At 37.9% G+C, this 22,934-nt stretch overlaps 1 protein-coding gene and 1 non-coding gene across 3 annotated transcripts; both read left to right on the top strand.

The window, feature by feature from the left end:
• Positions 1–252: 252 nt before the first annotated feature.
• NT5C1B (5'-nucleotidase, cytosolic IB) lies at positions 253–21,467 on the top strand. Of its 2 annotated transcripts, XM_077750945.1 has the most exons (10): positions 253–362; positions 2,148–2,237; positions 2,581–2,763; positions 3,360–3,497; positions 5,068–5,514; positions 5,720–5,887; positions 6,979–7,108; positions 10,427–10,549; positions 10,967–11,151; positions 19,755–21,467. In XM_077750945.1, exons 1-10 carry the CDS (start codon positions 330–332, stop codon positions 20,085–20,087), a joined length of 1,830 nt encoding a protein of 609 aa, XP_077607071.1. In that variant the 5' UTR covers positions 253–329; the 3' UTR covers positions 20,088–21,467. The 2 variants fall into 2 exon arrangements, with proteins under 2 accessions (XP_077607071.1, XP_077607072.1); XM_077750946.1 differs by lacking the exon at positions 2,581–2,763.
• On the top strand, positions 6,508–6,610 carry LOC144220748 (U6 spliceosomal RNA). The gene has a single exon (XR_013331849.1). It is a non-coding gene; the product is annotated as a U6 spliceosomal RNA (small nuclear RNA).
• Positions 21,468–22,934: the final 1,467 nt, after the last annotated feature.

Below are 22,934 nucleotides of genomic sequence, written 5' to 3'. Positions count from 1 at the left end.
GTTTACCTGATGAGTAATATAGTCATGTTTAAAAAGAAGGAAGTAGTAATATTGGTATTGCTACTTAGCAAACATTTTAACATTGTTCAGACATCACTTTCTAAAAGCTCTAAGAACGGTTATGAGTAGATGTATTCAAATATGAAGAAATACTACTGCTTTTTTTTTTATAGTCACGTATTAGAGTCAGTTTGTTACTATGGAATCACATATGATGTCATAAATTTGACATTCTAAATGCAAACCTAGCAGAGCAACAGAAACAACAGGAGATGGAGCTGGGGAGAGGAAAACCTGCATAACAACAAAAGAAATTCCAGTTGAAAGAAATGAGTCAAACATCTCTGAAACAGAAAAAGAAGGTGAGCTGAATGTCCTAGAATCTTGCCAAAGAGCTAAGGAAAGGCAGATATCAACAAATGTAGACAGCATCACCTCTGGGAATGTTCCACAACAATTAAATTGTCTCAGATAATGAGTGCACATGGAGAAAGGGGAAGGAAAATAAAAGATATAAAGAAGGGAGAAAAATGAGATTAGAGCACACAGGATCAATCAAATGATTTAGCCTTTATTGAACCAACACTCCAGGGTCAGTGGCAAGAGGTGGAAACCCTGTTGCTCTCTGTGAAGAATGCACAGCCTAGTAGGAAAGAGAATATGTAAACAAAATACAATTCAGTGCTCAGTGAAAGTATGTACAAAAGACACAGGCAACATGAAAGCATGTTTAACTCTGGGAATGTCTCCCAGGTCATGCTGAGCTGGGTTTTGAAGAACATTAAAGAGATGAGGAGGTTACAAGGAAATAGGGTGATATGGAGGCAAATACAAGTCTCTTAGCACAAGCAAACATAGAGATAAAAGTGTACGGTGGAGGGCGAGTTGGAGGTGGACAGGATGCACCACGAGGCTCCTCGTCTGTAAAACCACGCAAATGAAGAGCGTACCCAGAAATGAAGCATAATTAGATTTATGTTTGACAAATATCACTTTAAATCAACGGAGTAAGTGGATCTAGAAGTTGGGAGGATTTGAAGTTCTGAAACTTAAAAAGATCAAAAGGTTAAAAATTATAGATCAAAAGTCTATAATTCTCAGAATGCAGTACCGTAATGACTTGAGGTCTGGAACAAGGCACTGATACTAGGGATTGAGAAGAGGGATTGGGCTTAAAATATCTCTTGCAGTTATAACTGACAGGATTTTAGGGTGATGGTTTTGGGAGTGGCAAGGAGTACTTTAGGATCAGTTCTAGGACCACACAGCTCTGCCATTCTCTGCAGTCACAGACTCTATCATTCAGCTAACACAGATGCACAAAGAGCATTATGCCCAGACTGCTCCTGAGCACCAGGGTCTAAGAAGATGAGCTCTTAAAACAGAAAAAACACTAATTTTGACCGCATTACAGCTGCCAAATTAGCATGAAACAATACAAACATATACAATGGTATGTCCTGCGATTAAAAATGAAAATATTTGATTAGATGTCTATGACATGAATTATCTCCCTGTGCTCTCCTACACAGTCTTCCCTATCAGTTTGTTAATAAGAAATGTCCTTTCACTGTGGCTGGTATGAGTAATTAGAAAATATGTACCAAAGACAGGACTATCAATAGATCTGCATGGGATTAAGAATCTTGATTTTTAAAAATCAAACTAATATGGTGAGGCTTACATGCACAGAAAGATTGGAGTTCTGGTTTGTGAAGAAAGCACACAAGAGAAGTTTTAATTCTACATGGCAAAAGGAAAAAAGTAGCAATCTTCAGAGAAGTGGACAGGGAAAAAAAGTTATTCTGTTTTGAGCAACTTCACATTAAATGGAAATCCAGCTGAGCCCTAGAAAATTCTCCCATAGCATATTCTTTGTTATCATTTCTTAAATGATAAATGCCTCATGCTTCAATATATAAGCCAACAAATTTCTAAATTAAAAAATTGTTTATATAGTTCTCTGATAGGTGTTATTTTTATCCATGCCTGTTAGAACAAGGGGAAAATGTCTAAAATTTACATATGCCTTTAAACTGGGAAAGAGACAAATTCTAATTTTTATTTATCCTTTCATTCCTAAACCCAAGGCTTCTAATGTCCCTGAGATTAAAACTTAATAAAAAATACTTTGTTTTCATATTAAGAATGATACTGGATCGAAGAACTCAAAAGACAGCATAGACACAGAGAAAAGAAGGGATTCTGAGAAATCAGGAATTCGTCTGAGCACGCAGGTGAGCTGACCTCTTTAGAGTTGGTGAGTGAATTAAAGAGCAGAAAGCATAACAGAAAATGTAAGGGAGCAGGGGAGTTGAGTTCTGGGAGAGAAGACTGAGCTGCCGAGATTGCTACTAAGGGAAATCTAATGTCCTCATGGAGAGGTTAAGTACAGACTAGGAGAAGCTTGTCCCTGCCTTCCCCACCAGTACACACCCCCATGTTCACGTAGAATATATGGTGTAGAAACCACAGCCATCTTCTCTGCTCAGCCTATGGGAGGAGACTGGTCATCGTTCAAATCAGGGAGGGAAGGGGAGTCTGGCCATCACATTGACCATTTTCTGCACAATCTTTCAGATGAGGCGTGCAGTCAATCCGAATCACTTGCTGAGATGTTGCCCCATGCGAGGTCACTCGTCGTGTAGACGCTGCCTTTGTGCAGCGGAGGGAACAGTACTTCTTGGCCCCTGCCGCACAATACGTGTTTATATTCACATGTGCCTGTTGTGGGCGCAGGGCCGGCAGATCACCATGATCGGGGTGAGCAGAGATCAAACGACTGATTTTGGAGGGGAGCCACAGGCAGTCTGGGTGAGGGGCAGGATATGGGGAATAAAAACTCTTCCACTTGCCTCGCACGGTCTCCTCCATTCATACTCCTCCCAAAGGAAATGCTAGAGTGCTCTATTCCCGCTTAGGTAGCTGCTTTGGAGCCCTGTTGCAGCCTCATTTAGGGCCAGCTGCCATCTTTGTAATATGGTCAAAAATGGTAAATAATGTCTTCTTAGTTTCAGCTAAAAGGCTTACCCTTAAGGGAACAAGTGGGGAAAAGGGAGGAAAAAATGGTCAACTCTCCTATGCTCCTTATAAGAGGAGTCACAGGTGAAAAAACAATAAGAGACATCACATTTGTTTCTTAGTTTTAGATTCTCCTCCAGGTGGATCCCCACTTTTTGCCCCTCACAGAGTTTAGGATTGGGCCAGAGCTAGAATAGTACTTGAATTAATCATATAGGCCAGGGACCTTCTCTTTGGGCTCTGCTATATTTAGCTTGACATGGCTGTTCTGTAGGCACATGCGTGGCAGGAGTGGGTGGTAGGGCATCACACCCCTGGGTCTCTTCTCTCTTCCAAAGGGATCACAAGAATTACCATTGTCGAAGACTGATTCTCGGGGGCATCTTGTGCGAAACCAGTGGTCCCGAACATCACAGAGCCCATCCACCAGAGCTCCATCAATAGATGAACCCAGAAGCAAGAGTGGCAGTCTTAAGGTAGAGATGGAGATTAAATGAAGGGAACATGATATAATAATAATGGTAATGATAGTAATAATAATAATAATAATAATAATAATAATAATAATATTTTTGATGCTTTCTATATGCCAGGCCCTATTCTATTCACTTTACATGTTTTAGCTAATTCAGTCATCATCAAAAAAAAAAAAAAAACACCTGTAAGCCCTATTTTACAGTTGAGAACATTGAAACAGAGTAACTTGCCTAAGATCTCACATTAATAACACTAATAAAGGTAGATTAAAACCAGGGTCACTAGGTCTATAAACTGTACACTTAATGACTGAGCTCTTTGACTTGTCCTTTCAACTTTCCTTCATTCAATAAGTGAGTACCCAAGCCTTAGAAAATGGGATAGAAAAATCAACAAAGGAGATAAATTGTTGAAAAGGGTAGATTGTGTGGTGCTTTGGGCCTATATGGAGGCCTGGCCCCATGAGAAGAAAACATTAGTTTTGTAATAAGTTTTTGGGTACAGAGAGAGTGACACAGACCTAGATGGAGAACCTGTATCCTTACTGATCCATCTATCCCTGTGAAAAGTGGCTCAATAATCTAACCAAGGATGTCTCTTGAAACACGTGAAACAATCATCAAGACTGAAATAAAATACAGATGCTTCATAATTTCTTGCACACCTAGCTATACTTCCTTTCTATTTAGGAAGATGATTCTCTCCAAATGTGCTCCACTGGCACAAAGTTCTGAAGGCAGTAGGGAGACACTTGGTTCCCTAGACTACCAACCCTCCCAACAATTGCTGCATTAATCAGAGGGCCAATATACAGAGAGATGCCTCCGGATGTTTTGTAGAGTCTGCTGGTGGGGACATCTGGTCTAGTCACTTAGAGAATTACCTGGAGGTCACAAATGAAGGCAGTGGTGAGCAAAGTCCCTTATGCAAGCCCTCCGTCCCACTTGGAGGTCTCTGAATGAGTAATTAAAAGGAAAGCAAGCAACAGAACTTTGCAAACTATGTGCCAGCTGCCTAAGGGCAAGAAGACCATTAATATCTGCTCCAAACAAAACAAAACAAAAAAGCAGTGTGAGGTGCTGATGGGGTGAGAGGGTTGGGAGGGGAAAATAAAAACAACCTGTTTCTGTGTCCATTTAACAGAAATACCTAATAACTGGGTTCTTGAAACATCTGAGCCCCTTCAAGCCCTATTTAAAGGAACTGGGATGACCAGGATACAACTAAGGGCTAAGAATGAAACAAAGGGAAGGGCAAGGGTCCTTGACTCTTTTTTTTTTTTTAAGGTTTTTTATTTATTTTTGAGAGAAAGATAGAGACAGCATGAGCAGGGGAGGGTCAGAGAGAGAGGGAGACAGAGAATCCGAAGCAGGCTCCAGACTCTGAGGTAGCTGTCAGCACAGAGCCCGACGCGGGGCTCGAACCCAGGAACCGAGAGATCATGACCTGAGCTGAAGTCAGACGCTCAACCGAATGAGCCACCCAGGCGCCCCAAGGGTCCTTGATTCTTGCTAAGCAGAGATGGGGAAAGGTGAGCATCTAACTCAGACCCCCACTTTCTTGCTCCAGCTCCCCGCCAGCTCCACAACCTCCCGGGCTTCATCCTCCTCCCCCAGCCAGGAAGAGTCCCAGAAAGAGCTGCCGGCAGAGCCCGCAGCGCCCACGCCACCCGTGCCTCTCGACTCGCGCCCTCCCACTCCCCCGGAGTCCTATTCCCAGTCCTGGCGCAACTCCAAGATGCATGAGAATCCAGAAGCCTGGGCTCAAGGCATGGTGCGCGACATCAGGGACTCCCGGGACTCCACACCGCTGCGGGAATACCCTCGCACCCCCCCCACCGAATGGAAGTCCTATGTTCAGCGCAGGACCCCCTACTCTGCCCAGCTGGACCTCGACTGTCTGTCAGAACTGCCCCGGCAACAGCAGCAGGAGGAAGAGGAGGACGACGATGAAGCCTACTGGGCCTCCGTGAGAACTCTGTATGAGAAGATCCCCAGCTGCTCTCGCCCCCGACCAGTGAGTAGGGCCCACTGACCTGGTGCCTGGGACTCCCCTCNGGGGGGGGGGAGGGGGGGGCATCTCAGCCCTTGGCTGTCTCCAGCATCCCCGTGCCCCAAGCAGGGGCCTAGGTGTTTTCTTTCTGCCTTGCCCTGGCATGAGCCCTTTTCCTGATCTTTTCCATCTGTATGACTATCCTCACATTGGCACCCCTCTCATGCAGCCCAAACCCAAACATGCCATCACCATCGCTGTGTCATCCCGTGCACTTTTCAACATGGTGGACGCCAGGAAAATCTACGAGGAAGAGGGTCTAGAAAAGTACATGGAATATCAGCTCACCAACGAGAATGTCATCCTGACCCCAGGGCCTGCATTCCGCTTCGTCAAGGTACTCCCCAAATCTGTGTTCAGCCTGTCAGGACCTTGGATGGAGAGGGAAGGACCCAGACAGGTCCTTGGGAACTCATCGAGGTTTCCTTGTTATTACTGGTCCACCTTTGTAATTCTTGCCCTTTTCAAGTTGACCCCAGGTCAATTTATGCTTTCACAGAGGCTCCCAGACTGGTGAGGAAGGGTCTTCAGTTCTAGATTTGGGATGTTGAGATGGCCCTCAGCAGAGTTCTAATGATGACACATGTTAGAGACATCTCTGTTCCCTTCGTAGAAGGAGAGGTAACCAGAAACAGTAATTAGTTTACAATCCCAGCATTAGAAACAAAATGAAATTCACTTTAGCTGCCCCAAACATAATACCGAGATGATCTTGGTTTGTGCTTAAGGTCATGATTTTTTAACAGAGAAAGTAAGGTTCTCTGAACTTACACTGAAATGTACAGCACATGTGATCCCCTATATAACTTATACAATATTATGCAATATCATTATAACCAGACAGAAATAAATGACATCTCCACAAGTTGTGAGTAGAAGGTATTTATGGGGCACGGTAGACTCATCAGAGGAAACCACTAACCTATTTTAAAGACTCATGTTTAAGAAATAGACAAAGTGCTTTGGTGGCATACATCCTAAAATTGGAACAATACAAAAGCCATTAGCATGGCTCTTGTGCAAGGGTAACCTTCAAATTCATGAAGCATTCTATATTTTCACAATAAAAAATAATCACGAGATGATCAAGAAAAGAAGATTTTATGAATCAAAAAAAAAAAAGACAAACATAAAAGGGTTAACCTGATCTTTCCCTCTACCTACCCCACAGAGACAATTCTAGGAAACCAAATATAACAGTTTTCAACAAACTTTCCCTATCTATTCAGCAAACATTAACTGATGCCCTGTGTATAAGAGGCGGGAAATACAGGAATGAATGGTATAAACCTGCCTTAAAGGAGCCATAATTTCTTAGTGAAGAGTCTTCAGAGTCTGAAGTTGACACTGATGCTATCCTTTCTCTCCAGACTCCAATGCCCACATTCCCTGGCCCTCTTTACATGCATTCATGTTTGTAACCTGCAGGCACTGCAGCATGTCAACGCTAGACTCCGTGAGCTGTATCCTAATGAACAGGACTTATTTGATATTGTACTGATGACTAATAACCATGCCCAAGTGGGAGTGCGGCTTATAAACAGCGTCAATCACTATGGTAAGTAAAATAAACAACATGTGGAAGAACAGCTAGCTGCTCTGGAAGGGAGAAGCCATGTTATTTTGCTAACTGTGGCCTAACTAATGCAGAGTCTTTGATACTGACACCCCCTTCTGAGTGAGGAATGTTTATTTGCCTATGTCAGAAAAAGAGAGGCCATGTTCATTTTTAACTTCAGCAGAGTTGGGCCCAAAGCTCCGGACTTAACTTGTCAAGTGTGAATTTCAAAGTCTTAATCCCAGCTCCTGCAATATATTTCTCTGTTTTATGTTTTTCATTTCTGAACCTGACTTCAAGGAGCCATCAACCCAGAGGCTTTCTCTGTGTGATCACACTTCTTGCTCACCACAGATCCATGTCTAAGATTTACAGGCTTTTCCCCCTTCCCTTTCAACTCTGACAATTTGATGCTTCCATACTGCTTTCCCCACACATCAGATCCATACCCATGCCAGCAAAAATGTCTTTATTCCTTTACATGGACATTTGGATTGACTCTAGTCTCCTCATAGCATTTCCATCATGTGTTGGATACTTTAAGAGAGAAATCCTCATTTTCCTGTTATGGAATTACCTGACTTGTTATTTGAGGACCTTTAGCCTATCTTTAAGTGACATATCCAATCTTATGGGTATGCCAAGTCAAAGTAAGGTTGGACTTTGGCATATTCAAGGTTTAAAGTGGGTTTAAAGTGGGAATACTTATAAATAAACAAGATGTATTATAAATTATGAGTTTTACATTATCCTAATTATAGGGCTGATGTCTGAGACATACTTTTAAAAATGTTTGCCTTTCAAAAAAGCACCATGAAAGTGTTGTGACATGAAAAGAGAATGTATACAAAAAGGTTTAGTATAGATGAGCAACCTAATCACTTGATAATGGCGGCTATTAATTTTACAACAATCTTTATTTGATTTAGTAGGTGATTTAGGTCTATTGATCCCTTGCCAAACTGAGTCCATCATGGCTAGTAGCATACGGAATCATAGTTATTTGCCTATCAATTCTGCTAATGAACTGATAGAGCTCCATCTTCTCACACAAGCTTGCTTATGCATGAAATAACAACCTTTCGCCTGGAAGCATTAGTCATTTCTCTTCTCTGGGTATTTAAGGCAATCTGAATCTCCTTCTGCTATGGCCTGTTAAGTTATAATTATCTGTTTTACATGCCTGGCTACTCAGTGAACTATGATCTCCTTGAGAACTGGGATGATGTTTCAATAATTTCTGAAGTCCCCAATGACATCAAATAATTTCTGATCTTTAAATTCATATTATTTAAGGGATTGTAGAGTACACTTTGGTGTCACTTATGCCCAATGTTGGCTTAAATGAAAAACAAGAGTTGTTTTGTTCATACCATAGCAAACACTTCCACCTCAACTGTCGATGGACTCTATCTACTCTGTTGGTCCATACAGATGAAACACAACTGAGGAGACTCAAACTTCTGCTTTATATCATGTGCAGCTATCCATTTATCATGTATCTAAAAACATTTTGAATGTATACTATCTCATATGCATAATGTTATACTTTATTCAACTATTCTCATATCATTAAACAGTGTTCTGGTTTTATAAATAATCCTGAGCTGAGACCTCTCCACATAAATCTTTATCAGAGTTTCAGATTATTCCCTTAGAATAAACTATGAAAAGGTCAAAAGCTATAAACTAATAAAAGCTCTGTGGTTTATATATACAATGGAATACTACTTGACAATGAGAAAGAATGAAATCATACCATTTGCAGCAATGTGGATGGAACTGGAAGGTATTATGCTGAGTGAAACAAGTCAGTCAGAGGGCAGATATCATATGTTTTCACTCATATGTGGATCTTGAGAAACTTAACAGAAGACCATGAGGGAGGGGAAAGGGAAAAAATAGTTACAAACAGAGAGGGAGTGAGGCAAACCACAAGAGACTCTTAAATACAGAGAACAAAATAAGGGTGAATGGGGGAGTGGGGGAGAGGGGAAAATGGGTAATGGGCATTGAGGAAGGCACTTGTTGTGATGAGCACTGAGTGTTGTATGTAAGCGATGAACCACGGGAATCTACCCCCAAAACAAAGAGCATACCTGACACACAGTATGTTAGCCATCTGACAGTAAATTACATTAAAAAAAAAAAACAAAAAAAAAAAACGCTTCAGGTGATCCTAATTTGCACCCACAGTTGAGAACCACTGATTTGGGTGCTCACTTAAGGTTTTACTGACTTGAACTCTAAGGTAGCAATCAGAAAGACAAATAACATGATTTCATTCATGTGGAATTTAAGAAATAAAACAGATGAACATAGGGGAAAGGAAGGAAAGATAAAACAGAAAATAAAAAATAAAATAAAAACAGAGGGCAGCAAACTATAGAGAACAAACTAAGGGTAGTTGGAGGAGAGGTAGGTGGAGGCATGAGCTAAAATGGGTGGTGTGTATTAAGGAGGGCACTTGGGATGAGCACTGGGTGCTATTTGTAAGTGATGAATACTAAATTCTATTCTTGAAACCAATACTACATGTATGTCAACTAACATCAATTTCAATAAAAGGAAAACACTTAAGATTTAAAAAAAAATGCCTTTGAGACATATTGTCAAGACTTTCTAGTATCTTGTACCAATTTATACTTGCATCTAAATGAATATGGGTGCCTATTTTAGAAACCTTTTGCCGACATCTAGCGTTTGCTTTTTAATTGTTTATTTGAAAGATATTTAATGGTGTTTTAATATTTAGTCTGCTAAATAACTGCATTTAAAATTCCAAGTCAAGAAGGAGACACTTTCAGGCATTTCGTTGTTGTTTTTAGAAAACAGGTTAAATCCTGGCACTGCTTGTCATTACTATTGTGCTGTTACTGAAGAAATACAGAAATGGCACTTAAAATAGAGTCACACATCAACTATCTCTTTCAACAAGTGAGGAGCTGGTGGTTGAAGGAAAAGAACTATGTTCTAGTCTAGACAAGAGTCCTTATGAACCAATGGGCTTAGACAAGTCTTTATGTCTCCGTTTCCTTTGTGTCACAGTGAGAATAATACCTGTCATACAGTTGTTGTGAGGGTAAATTGGCATGGTCTGTGTGGACTACTTAATGAATTTATGCACCAAACATATCCACTATTATATAAAATAGCTTTTAAATGTAATATAGCAGTTTTTCAATATTAGTGCTATGAGGGTAATTCTAAAATTTCAATAGATACTTAATTATTCCTATGATAACTTTGATTTACATTTACAGTAGGTATATTGTCTTTAGTCTCCGACATAACAAAGTCTTTCTTGCCCAATAATAGGCTTACTAATTGACCGCTTCTGTCTGACTGGTGGAAAAAGCCCCATTGGCTATTTGAAGGCATATCTTACCAACTTGTATCTTTCTGCAGATTCTGAAAAAGTACAAGAAGCCATACAAGAAGGTATTCATTGGTTTTATCCCTTAAGTTAATAAAAAGGCTTGTACTAGTGTTGACTTTTATTGGGCTTCATATATGACTATGTGACTTGTTAAATTTTCTGGTAAGGCGTTTCCACAAGTGGCAGCCCCTAAGCCTGTCTTTGAGAGCTCTGACCTTCCTGGAGGTGAACACCCTCAGTGATTGTCCTACAACCCCTTTTACACTTTCCCATCCCTTACAGAAATTGAGGTAGTGTGTAAACAGTCATTTGGAAATATGTGGTTATAAAGAGCAGTTGAGTCATCAGGTGATGGCCAGAAAAAAAAAAATACTGCAAGGTCTGGGAGGACTTCTTGTTTTCCTTTTTTAAATCATTAAAATGGTAGAAGAAACTGACACCTCTAGGAAGAGTATTAATAAATCTCCATGGTCTGCCAGGGATTGCCTCTGCAACAATGTTTGATGGAGCCAAAGACATGGCCTACTGTGACACACAACTCCGTGTGGCCTTTGATGGGGACGCTGTCCTCTTCTCTGATGAATCTGAACATATTGCCAAGGAGCATGGGCTGGACAAGTTCTTTCAACATGAAGCACTATTTGAGAATAAGCCTCTTGCTCAGGTAGGTTCAGTGATTTCTAATTAATTTTCATCTACTTATTTTCCAACATATAAATATTTTAAATTATTTTAGGCAGGCTATTCCTCCCTTCTTATTCTTTATACTTTGCTCCCTTTCTTTCATGAACTCTTCATTTTGAAACATCTGCTGCCAAGTTCGTTTTCGAAAACTTTTGATTTTCGCTCTGTTTTGCTTTTAGTTTTGTTTTTAGTGTTCTTTTTATCTATTCTTTTCTGGAAATGTTTCCATGATCTTATTGTGATAATGAGTTCACCTCCAAATTATAAGTAATAGAGGTAATATGGCTTACCAGTTAACCATTTCTACATAATAAGTTCTTAGAATAGTAAAGTGATTTCCAATAGGTTCAGTAAACATTTATGGACCTCTTTGACCATAAACCTCAAACTCAATAAACACATTACTTAATTGAAAAAATCTGCACAACTGAGAGCTCAGATTGAATCAAACAATGAGCCTCAAACAAGTGAAAGTTATGGACACCTAATCAAAATGAAAGAGTATTTAAGTTTTTTGAATCAATTCATGAACTGAAATGTTAAAGTTACAGTCTGAAATGAACAAAACTTACAACTCCTGAATCAAGGAAATCTGAAACATCAAGCTATTCTCTAAACTGAATCTGAACTGATGGATTATTTAGTTTTAATCTAAGAATTTTACCAAAGAATTATTTAATTGGTCTTTTTTCTCACTTCTTGAACTTAGGATAAACTTAAATATTTTTATTTTTATTATACTCATAAAAGTTTAAATAGACTAACAGAAAGCTGAAAAAAATCAGTAATTTGCCTGTGACAGCAACCGATATCTAAACTGTGTGTGTGTGTGTGTGTGTGTGTGTGTATGTGTGTATACATGTGCGCACATGTGCACATAACTTCATGGTCCTTGCCTTAATAGCTTCTTTGGAAGCCTTGATCTTATGTTATGAAGTTGTTCGGTGTTAACGAATTGAGAGGAAAATCCTTTGTAATATTTTAGTAAGTCTGCTTTACTGAAATTTAGAGCCCACTGTATAGTAATCTAACTATTACTGAAATTTAGAGGATTTCCAAAAACAGAGAACACTTATAAAATATTCAAACTCATAATTATTTCAAGATAATCTTAAAATGCCATTTTCTCATCTCAGGTAAATAATTCAAATTTCTTTTAAATTTTGCATTAATCACTTTCCTTTTCCATGTTAAAGAACTTGTTCTTCCCGTTAAACAACAGAAATTGTGAAGCCCAACACTAGGTTATTGCTGGAATACCCAACAAATTTCAATGAAACATACTTGTTTTCATTATGCAGTTCTTCTGGCAGTGGATAAAGATGCTATTTCTTAAATTAAAAAAAAAAATTTATGTTTATTTTTGAGAGAGAGGTAGAGCACAAGCAAGGGAGGGGCAAGGAGAGAGAGAATCAGAAACAGGCTCCAGGCTCCGAGCTCTCAGCAAAGAGCTCAATGTGGGGCTGGAACCCACAAACCATGAGATCATGACCTGAGACAAAGTCAGACACTAAACTGACTGAACCACCCAGATGCCCCATAAAGATGCTATTTTTACATAGAAAAGGTAGCTTTTCTATAAATATCAGGCTTTGTCAGTGCATTCCACTGATGAAAAATAAGTACAACTGAGGTACGATTCCTCCACAAGCCTTTCAAGTATGTTGGTCATGGGACTTGCACGTTGATCATGACAATGTCCCAGTTGTCTCAAATGGAGGAGAGCTGGGAGTCACCAGCAAATGAAACACCTAGAGAGGATTAACTTGGCCACTCCCAGGTGGCTTATAAGCTTCCAGTGTGGCAGCATAACTAGTAACAGACATTTCCTGATTTGATCCCTACCTCATCTCACCATTCTCAAACAGTGGTCTCTAACTGTGTGTGTATGTATGTGTCTGTGTGTGTTTTAATCATAACATTTAATGTATAACTTATATACGGTAAATTTAATAATTTTATTAGATGTTTCTGAGCTTTGACAAATGTATACAGTAGTGAAACCATGACCAAATTCAAAATACTCAATATACTCACAAAATCCCCTCATGCCTCTGTGTAGTCATCCTACCCTGCTACCTCCAGGGTCTGCAACTACTAATCTGATATCTTTCCTCATAGTTTTGCCATTTCCAGATGTCACATAAATGGAACCACACAGTATACAATCTTTTGAATCTAATGCATTTAAGATACATCCATGTCATTCCATGTATCAGTAGCATCTGTTCCTTTTTATTGCTGAGTTGTATTCTCTTCTATGGATGTATCACATTTTCTTTATCCATTTACCTGTTGGAGGATATTTAGGCTATTTCCACTTTTTGGCATTTATAAATAAAGCCACTTTAAGCATTTGAATACAGGGTTCTGTGTGAACATAAGATCGCATTTCTCTTGGGTAAATACCTACAAGCAGGATTACTAGGTCACATGTTAAGTATGTGCAATTTTATAAGATACTGTGAAACTATTTTCTTAAGTGACCATACCACTTTGCATTCCCAATAGCACCACATGGGAGATTTTGTTGCAATACATACTTACCAGTATTTTCTACTGATAAGTTTTTTGTTTGCTTCTTTTAAGCTGTTCTGTATCTCACTGTAGCTTTAATTTGCATTTCTCTAACAATAAATTATATTGAACATATTATCAGGTGTTTATAAGTCATCATATGTACTCTTTGGCAAAAATATCTATTCAAATCTCTTGCTCATTTGTATTGGGTTTATTATTTAAGTTTGAGAGTTCTTAACATATTATGGATACAAGTCCTCTATCAGATGTTTTGCAAATATTTTCTCAGTCTCAAGACATGCTTTTTATTCTCTTTATGTCTTTCATTGTCTTTCGATGATCAGAAATTTACAATTTTGATGAAGTTCAACTTATCAGTTAGTTCTTTTATGAATCATGCTTTTAATGTCATATGTAAAAAGTATTTGCCAAAATCACATAGATTCCCTATGTTTGTTCACAAAATTTTATAATTTTAGGGTTTTTTTTTTTAGGATTATGGCCTATTTTGAACTAACTTTTGTATTTATGCAAAGTATTGGTTAAGTTCACTTTTACTGCTTCTGGATATCCTAATTGTTCAGCACTGTTTATGAAAAAGACTGGCTTTCTGTTCCTTTAATGTAGGTGTCCATGCTTTTACCAATTTCACACTGTCTTGATACATGCAGTTTTGTATTAAGTCTTGAGATCGGGTAGTGTGAGTTCTTCAAATTTGTTATTTTTCAAAATTCTTTTGGATATTCTGATCTTTATTTTGGNTTGCATTTTTATACAGATTTAACAACTAGCTTGTCCATTCCTGGGGAAAAAAAAATCTCTTGGAGTTTTTATTATGATTGTGTTGAATTTATAGCATAAACTCGGGGGTAGGGTGGATGTCTTAATAGTAAGTCTTTCAGTCCATGGATATGGTATATCTTTCCATTTATTTAGATAATCTTTGATTTCTTTCAGTGCTTCAAATGTTTTTGTATATAGATATCACATATGCTTTGTTAGATTTATACTTAAGTATTTCATAATGTTGGTGCTATTGTAAATGGTACTTTAAAATTTTGATTTCCAATCTGTTTATCATAAACAGATTAGAAAACACAACTAGATTTTTGAAAATTGACTATGTTGCAACTTTGTTCAATTCACTAGTTAGTATAGTAAAATTTTCATAGATTGAGATTTTCAACATAGACAATGTTGACTGAATAAAAACACTTTTTTTCTATGTTTCCATTTTGTATGTCTTTTAATTGTCTTTCTTACCTTATTACCCTTGCTTGTGCATTCAGTGGAATGTTCAATAAGAGTGATAAGAGGGGACATCCTTGCCTAGTCCCTGATCTGAGGAATAGATCATTCAATCTTTGACTTCTAAGTATATTATCTATTATTTTTTTTCAAGGTGCCCTTTGCCAACTAAGGGAGTTACTTTCTATTCCTATTTTTTGAGACTTTTTATAATAAATGTATGTTGAATTTTGTCAAATTTCTCTTCTGCATCTATTGAGAAAAGTATGTGGCTTCTCTAGCTTGTTAATATGTAAATTATATTGATGTATTTAAAAATGCTGAAGCAGCTTTGCATTGCTGGTGTATAAATTCAACTTGGTCATGTTGTATTATCCTTTGTATATCTTGCTAAATTCAATTTGTAAAAATATAGTTTAGAATTTTTTTTTTTGCCTTTGTGTTCCTGAAGGATATATAACTCCATAGAGCTCTTTTCTGGTAATATCTTACAGAATAGAATAATGCTAAATTCACAAAATCACATGGGAAGTATTTTCTCCCTGTTAAACTTCTGAAAGACTTTGTGTATAGTTAATATTATTTCTTCTTCAACTATTAGGTAGACTTTGACAGAGAAACCATTTGGGCTTGAGCTTTTCTGTGTATGAAGGCTTTTAATTAAGAATTCAATTGTTTTTAATAGATAGAAACTATTACTCAGATTTTCTCTTTATTGTCCTACTTTCTGGCAGTTTATGAGTTTATGTCTTTAAAGGAATTTGCCCATTCCATTTAAGTCATTGATGTCATCAGCATAAAGTTTTCATATGTTCTATTTACTATTTTTAGGATTGTTAGTGATATTACCTTTTCATTCCTGCTATTAGTAATATTTGTCTTCTCTTTTCTTCTCCCTTGTTCTTAGTCTAGCTAGACAACAGCTTTATTTATCTTCTCAATAGCCAGCTCTAAGTTTCTAAAGATGGAAGTTGAGGACACTGCTTTAAGACTTATTTTCTAAAATAAGCATTTAATATATTAAAATTCCCTCTGAATGAAGCTCTGATGGCAGCCCACAAATTTTGATATGTTGTTTGTAATATTCATTCAGTTCTTGAGTATTTTTAAATTTTCCTCTAACTTCCTCTTTGACTTACAGGTTATTTAGAAATTATTTGTCAAGTATTTAGATTTTTACTAGATATCACATTCTTATAGATGCCACATAGAATGTTATAATTGAAAAATATATTTTATATGATTTCAGTTCTTTAAACTTACTGAGGAGTGTTTTATGCCCAGAATATGGTCTATGTTGGTTAATGTTTCATGTGTACTTGACAAGAATGTTGATTCTATATTGTTGAGTTGAGTAGTCAAAAATGTCAATTAGATTAAACTGACAGTGTATTAGTTAGGTAATATTGCCCAGGTTTTCCATATTTCAATAGTTTTCTAACCTAATTTCAAATGGTTTTCTACCTACTTCTTCTCTCCACTATTGAGGAAGCAATGTTGAAGTCTTCAAGTATATTTGAGGATTAATCTATTTCTTCTTTCAGTTATATGTGCTTGCTTCATGTATTTTTAATCTCTTCTGTTTACTGCCTAAATATTTAGGATTAGGATTATTATATCTTCTTGGTGAAATAATCCCTTTTAATTATGTAATGTCTCTCTGTCTGATAGTTATAGAACCATTCCAGCTTTCTTGATTTCTTTTGATTTGGATTTTTTGACTGGTGTTTGTATTATATATCTTTTCTATAATTTTTACTTTTAACCTATTTATGTTTTTACATTTATTTATTTAAATGTTTTCAAATGTATATTTACTTTTGAGATAATGTAGACAGAATGTGAGTGGGGCAGGGGTAGAGAGAGGGAGACATAGAACCTGAAGTAGGGTCCAGGCCCTGAGATGTCAGCACAGAGTCCAACGCGGGATCATGACCTGAGCCGAAGTCAGACACTCAACTGATGAAGCCACCCAGGAATCCCTATGTTTTTACATTTAAATTGTCTCTAGAAAGGATGATATGGATACCTGTTTTGAATATGGTGACATAAATTGGTTCCTATTTATTCCCTTTGGAAACTACTCAAAAGCAGTAGGAAAACTGTATTCCTCCATGTTTCAAAGCCAAACTAGTTGTGAGTAGGGTGGATCCTGCCAACAGTCACCATACCCACTTTACTGCTGTTGCCAATTTTAAAAATAGTTAATAGTTTTAGAATACCTTTGGAAAGTAAATTTTACTTGTTTTTTTTTTTTTCTCTGATATATGCAGCTTCAGAGAAACAGTGATCTAAATAATGTTTAGATCTAAATAGACAAAAGATCATCTATTAAGTCATGTTTATAACAGTTTGTTTCCAGGACAGAATAGATGAAGGGGTCTTTTGAATTGAAAACAAGTCAGTCTTACAATACTATATTTGACCTTCCCCATAAACCCTCTTAATTGTTCCCAGAAAAACCAGTCTGCTTCAGTGATGAGTAATAAAAACAGAACGGGCACAGGGTATAAACAAAGATACTGAGAAAAAGACAAAGAAGGGCAAAATCTAAAAACAGATTAGATCTCTCACTAGAAATAGTAGCCAAAGTATAGGTAAAAATTGTGACTAAATAATTACTATGACTTTTAAAAACTTAATAAAGCAGAGTCAGGGTCATAACATGCAAATGCAAGAATGAGGGGATAAATAATAAAATGTTGAGTGGAAGAACTCTGGAAGTGAGAAAAATTGAAAAATAAGATTTTACAGAGAAAAATGAAAGAAATGTATCACAGGTACAGAAAATCCAACATATGCATAATTGGAATCCCTGAAGAAAGACAATGAAATTACGTTTTGAAAGGAGGAAAGGACTGTGTGTGGTAAATACAAAGATGCAAAATTATATCAAAATATACATCAATAAAATATTTGAAACTGTCAGGATTTTAATGCATACATTAAACTATTAAAATATTAGGGGCAGCTGGGTGGCTCAGTCAGTTAATTGTCCAACTTCGGCTCAGGTCATGATCTCATAGTCGTGAGTTCGAGCACCATGTCACGTTCTGTGCTGACAGCTCAGAGCTGGAGCCTGCTTGGATTCTGTGTCTCTTTCTCTCTCTCTGCCTCTCCCCTTCTCATGCTGTCTCTCTCTCTCTCTCTCTCTCTCAAAAAAATGAATAAAAACATTAAGAAAATAAACTACTAAAAGATGAAAGATTAAAGGGCACATTATGTATTGGAAATAGAACAAAATATCATCACCAATACATGCCATAGTAAAAAATTTTTGACATCAAAGATGAAAAAGTAATTCTTTGGGCAGTCTGCACACATGAGTGAGGAGAAAAATCAAGCTGTCCTCAGTTTTCTCCACAGCAGCATTCAAAAGCAAAAGATAGTGGCGCATTATTTATAAACTCATATGGAGAGAAAATATATATCACAGATTCTATATCTATCCAAAAGTTTATTCAAGTAAAGAAAACAGATCAACAGTTGAAAACATACTATATTCTCAGAGATTGTTATTTCCATAAGATTTTCTTGGGAAAACCAGTCTAGAAGATACACTTTGGCCCATGTGTAGATGAATAAAAACATAGAGGCACAAATGGACAGAGAATATATTTAAGCATAGAACTAAAACTAAAACAATTGTAGGGATTAGATAGGGTGACAGAAAAGAAAGTTTACATTATATGCCCTGACAGTGTAGAAATATATCACTAATGAAAACTAGAAAAACGTGGAGGAAAAAAATCCAAGGAAGAGTAAGTATGTTGATATCTTCAGTTACAATAATGATCAAAGGATAAGCTGTAAAGCTGATAAATAGAAATACAGGAATCTTTAATAATAAAAATGTAAACAATGAGGAAGAGGAAACAAGTTAAACTGGATGGTTGCAAAAGAAGTAGAAGATAAAAAACAGGTAAAGAAGTACTGTAATTTCATGGATTCTCATTGTAAAAGAAACAATAGGTCCTGGATTGAAAAATAAATAAACAAAAGACTAAAAGTACTATAAAAATTATAGTTACAAAGATAACCAATATAAGGGAATATTACAAACCTTCCTAAATGTTAGAAGAAATACACATACACAAATTCACAAAGAAAACATAGGTCAATGAACAAGGAAAAATACAATAAAAATCATAAGACAGACCATTATCACATATATTAGTAATGCCAATAAATATAAATGGCCTAAAACTCAGCTTTGTTTTAAAAAATTAAGACTTCCAGATTGGATCATACACCAGAATCCAATTCTTGCTCTATTCCAGAGAAACAGCTAGAACTAAGTGTTCAGAAAGGTGAAGATAGAAGTAAGTGTGAAGATATACAAAGGTAACTGTAAATATAAGACAAGGTTAGATTCAAGCCAAGAAGGCACTGAACTAGACATAGGAGCACACATTATAATAATGAAATGTGCAATTCACAAACAGCAAACCAAAATAGTGCTTTTGGTGATTAACCAAACTTTATTTAGAATATCCCATTTTGCCATGGATGATTTATGTCTGTTGCCCTGGTTTAACTTCTTATAGAAACTTCTTTCACTCTTAAAACATCTATGTTTAGATAATAAATTATATGGTCTTCCTATATTTATTCCAGGAATGCAAGGATAGTTCCATAAAAGGAAATATATTCACATATACGCAAGGAGTTTCAGGACTTTGCCATCGGGCTTAGAATACTGCAGTTCTAATGCAGTATTGTATCTTTTTATAAGCTCTTATAAGCTTCTGCTTTTTCAGCATTCACTTCCTTCAGTTCACTGGATCACAGCTGTGACATATGTTCCTTTTACAGGGTCCCTTAAAAGGCTTTCTGGAAGATTTAGGCAGACTGCAAAAGAAGTTTTATGCCAAAGACGAACGGTTACTTTGCCCTATCAGGACCTACCTGGTTACAGCCAGGAGTGCAGCCAGTTCAGGTGCTCGAGTGCTGAAAACCCTTCGCCGCTGGGGTCTAGAGATAGACGAAGCTCTTTTCCTTGCTGGAGCCCCCAAAGGTCCCATCTTGGTAAAGATAAGGCCCCACATTTTCTTTGATGATCACATGTTCCACATTGAAGGGGCACAGAAATTGGGCACCATCACAGCTCATGTACCTTATGGCTTTAATCAAAAAATGAACAATTAGGGATGGGGAGGAGAAATAAAGCAGTGAGCCTGGTATTACAGAAGCCACTTCTTCTGGATCTCTAGGGTAGTTAGACAGGTATTTCAGAAGATTGGACCTCATAACTTAGTTCATTTGGAAAATGTCCTCTTGACATTTTGAAAATATTTTGACCCCTCAGGTTATCTTCAAGGCACTTCTCTCTGAGCTATCAATGCTGTTGAATACCACTGCACTTACCTGTATGTGTAAGGCATACTGATGACTCCTCAGGATAAGTTTAGAACCTGAATGCTTGAATACTTAAAGGGCTATCTCAGAAGTCTAGTTTTACAAAGCACTGCTCATTTTTGGATGTTAGTTGATAGAATGAACTGTTACCCATCACCAGTGTAGAATACTGGTCTTCAGAGAAAGGATGAGTAGGGTTAAATACAGTCTTGAAAATTGGAGCTTTTTATTATGTTGCCTCTGTGATCAGCCTTTTAATCGATGCAAAATGAAAGGTCACTCCACATGCAATTTTGACTCCTGTACCAATTTTGACACTGCCCATTCAGAAATAAATCAGCAGGTTATTCATAGAGGGCATTTTCCATCTAAGATGAGCTCCAGACAGAATGTCCTGGGAAAGGTTCTCTGAAGCTTACCTGGTGGGTGTATTACCTCTGGACTCCAAGGCTTCATATTTGAAGTCTCTGGCTCTGGGCCTGGCAGGTAGGTCCAATGTTTACATGGAAAAAAAGCTTTGGCTACCACTTCAAAATGTGACACGAAGTGTAATATCCTAGCCTTTCCTTGTTATTATCATTTTGTTATTTTTGTTTCGATTTCAAGAAACATTGATTGGTTATTAGCTATAATCTATTGCATAATAGGCACAGTGAGCTGCTTATTTTCACGTTACGTCATTTTCTCTTCAAACCAAGTGTTTGTAACAGAATATTATTATTACCCTCATTTTTACCAATGGAGAACTTACAACTCACAAAGAAAAAGTAGCTTGTTCAATAATGTGCAGCTAATAAATGGCAGGACTAAGATTCAAAAACAGGTCTTATTTCAAAAGCTACATTCTGTCTATTTTCTCTGTGAATACACAGACTTCCACTTCAAGTTGTTATTAATTCCATGGCCACAGGACACATCCTGAACAGATTAGTCGTTCCATTAAGTTCTATGGTTCAACTACATAGCAGTTATACAGCAGGTCTGGGGATTTCCCTTCTCCTCTCCTCTCGATGCCCTTTCTTCCTCCTTCTCCCCCACTTCTATCTCTACTGTACCTATATATACATATTCCGTCCAGACTCTAGGTAAAGAAGACTGCTGACATACAGCTTTTGCTCTCTTTCTTAATTTGATGTAAGCCAGTCCCAAATATATCAGTCATGACACTTACTGAGTATCTACTGTTTTCTATGCATTCTCCACTGTGAAGACGACAAGATAGACTCAGACATAATCCTGTCCTTTGGGAAATTTAAAACCTTGACAATCCCTTAGAGTAAGGCAAGCATGCGAACTGATAGTCAACAACAGAAAGCTGTTTGTCCTCAGTGCCAAGAGAGGGGCACACATGGAAGTTGAGGCAGAGATCTGCGTGGGCTGGGAGTGGTCAGACACTAGGGAGACCTGAGGTGAGCTTTGAAGGATGAAAAAGACATGGATAGATAGAAAAAGAAAGAGGAAACAGATGTGCTCTGGGATCAGTGAGTTTGAGAGGCAACTTTAAATTACCAAAAGTGTGAGGGCATCTGAGTGGCTTAGTCGTTTAAGCGTCCAACTTTTGCTTAGGTCATGATCTCGCAGTTCATGGGTTCAAGCCCCGCATCGGGCTCTGTGCTGACTGCCGGCTCAGAGCCTGGAGCCTGTTTCAGTCTGTGACTCCCTCTCTCTCTCTCTCTCTCTCTCTCTCTCTCTCTCTCTCTCCCTCTCTCTCCTAGAAATAAATAAAACATAAAAAAAAATTTTTTTAAAAATTAATTACCAAAAGTGTGAAATAAAGGCCCATCCCTAGTGATTTCTGCTCTGGTGCTTTGTCGAATCCTCAGACAGTGCTCCTTCCCATCTGTGAGCTCACATCCTCAGCACTCACTCCTTCTGGCATTCTAACCCTCTTCTGTTGGTAGTGTGCCTGTTCAGTGCATGCTATGTCCTTCCCAAATGTACAGGAGTGGAGGAGAGTTCTATCAACACAATCTAGAGAGTTTATTTCAAACTGTACAGGTTGTGTGTCTCTTCTCTTGTTCTAAAGATTCTAGAATGAGGCCTGAGGCAGGGGAGGTCTCTGTACCAGACAATAAGCACACTGAGGGAAGAAATGGCGTCCTATTTCTCTGTGACTCTCACAAGGCAGGAACCTGGCACACATTGGATGGGTGAGGAGATGAATGAATGACGACTTGAGAAAAGCTTGGCCTAAAACTATGAAGTCTGCAGCTTGAAGATGGGTCCCTGTGGCAATAAGCCCTGCCATTTCTGTATCATTTTTACAGTCGAATAGTTTCCTGGAGGGAAGGATGAAGGCAGTAGTGAATGGGCTTTTCCCACTGTATCTCTGCCAGTATCAAATAAGACCATTGGAGGATGCCTTTTGCCATAGAGACCAGGGCCATAACGGTTTTCAGTTCTCAGACTGGGGTCCACAAAGCAGCAGCATTAGAATCACCTGGAAACCTGTTAGAATTGCAAAGTCTCAGGTCCCATTTGGAACCTATTGAATTCTAAAGTCTGGTACCGGGGCCCTACAATTTCTGGGGGTTTTGTGTTGTTTTTTACGATCCCTGCAGGGGATTCTGATACAACGCTAACCCAGCCAGAACCAGTGGTCGGTCCATTCTGTTTCCGACTGGTTCACGTTGCTGA

The sequence above is a fragment of the Crocuta crocuta genome, unplaced genomic scaffold (assembly GCF_008692635.1).
Source record: "Crocuta crocuta isolate KB4526 unplaced genomic scaffold, BGI_CrCroc_1.0 scaffold129, whole genome shotgun sequence".
Classification (NCBI taxonomy): domain Eukaryota; kingdom Metazoa; phylum Chordata; class Mammalia; order Carnivora; family Hyaenidae; genus Crocuta; species Crocuta crocuta.
The sequence above is the reverse complement of the archived record's forward strand: the minus strand, read 5'-3'. Positions and strand labels throughout refer to the sequence as shown.

Bases quoted from the DNA above. Each gene is read 5' to 3' on its own strand.
- NT5C1B (XM_077750945.1), top strand. From the start codon at position 330: ATGAGTCAAACATCTCTGAAACAGAAAAAGAAG. The intron at 363-2,147 runs GTGAGCTGAATG...TTTCATATTAAG, and splicing joins CTCTGAAACAGAAAAAGAAG to AATGATACTGGATCGAAGAA. The intron at 5,515-5,719 runs GTGAGTAGGGCC...CCTCTCATGCAG, and splicing joins GCTGCTCTCGCCCCCGACCA to CCCAAACCCAAACATGCCAT.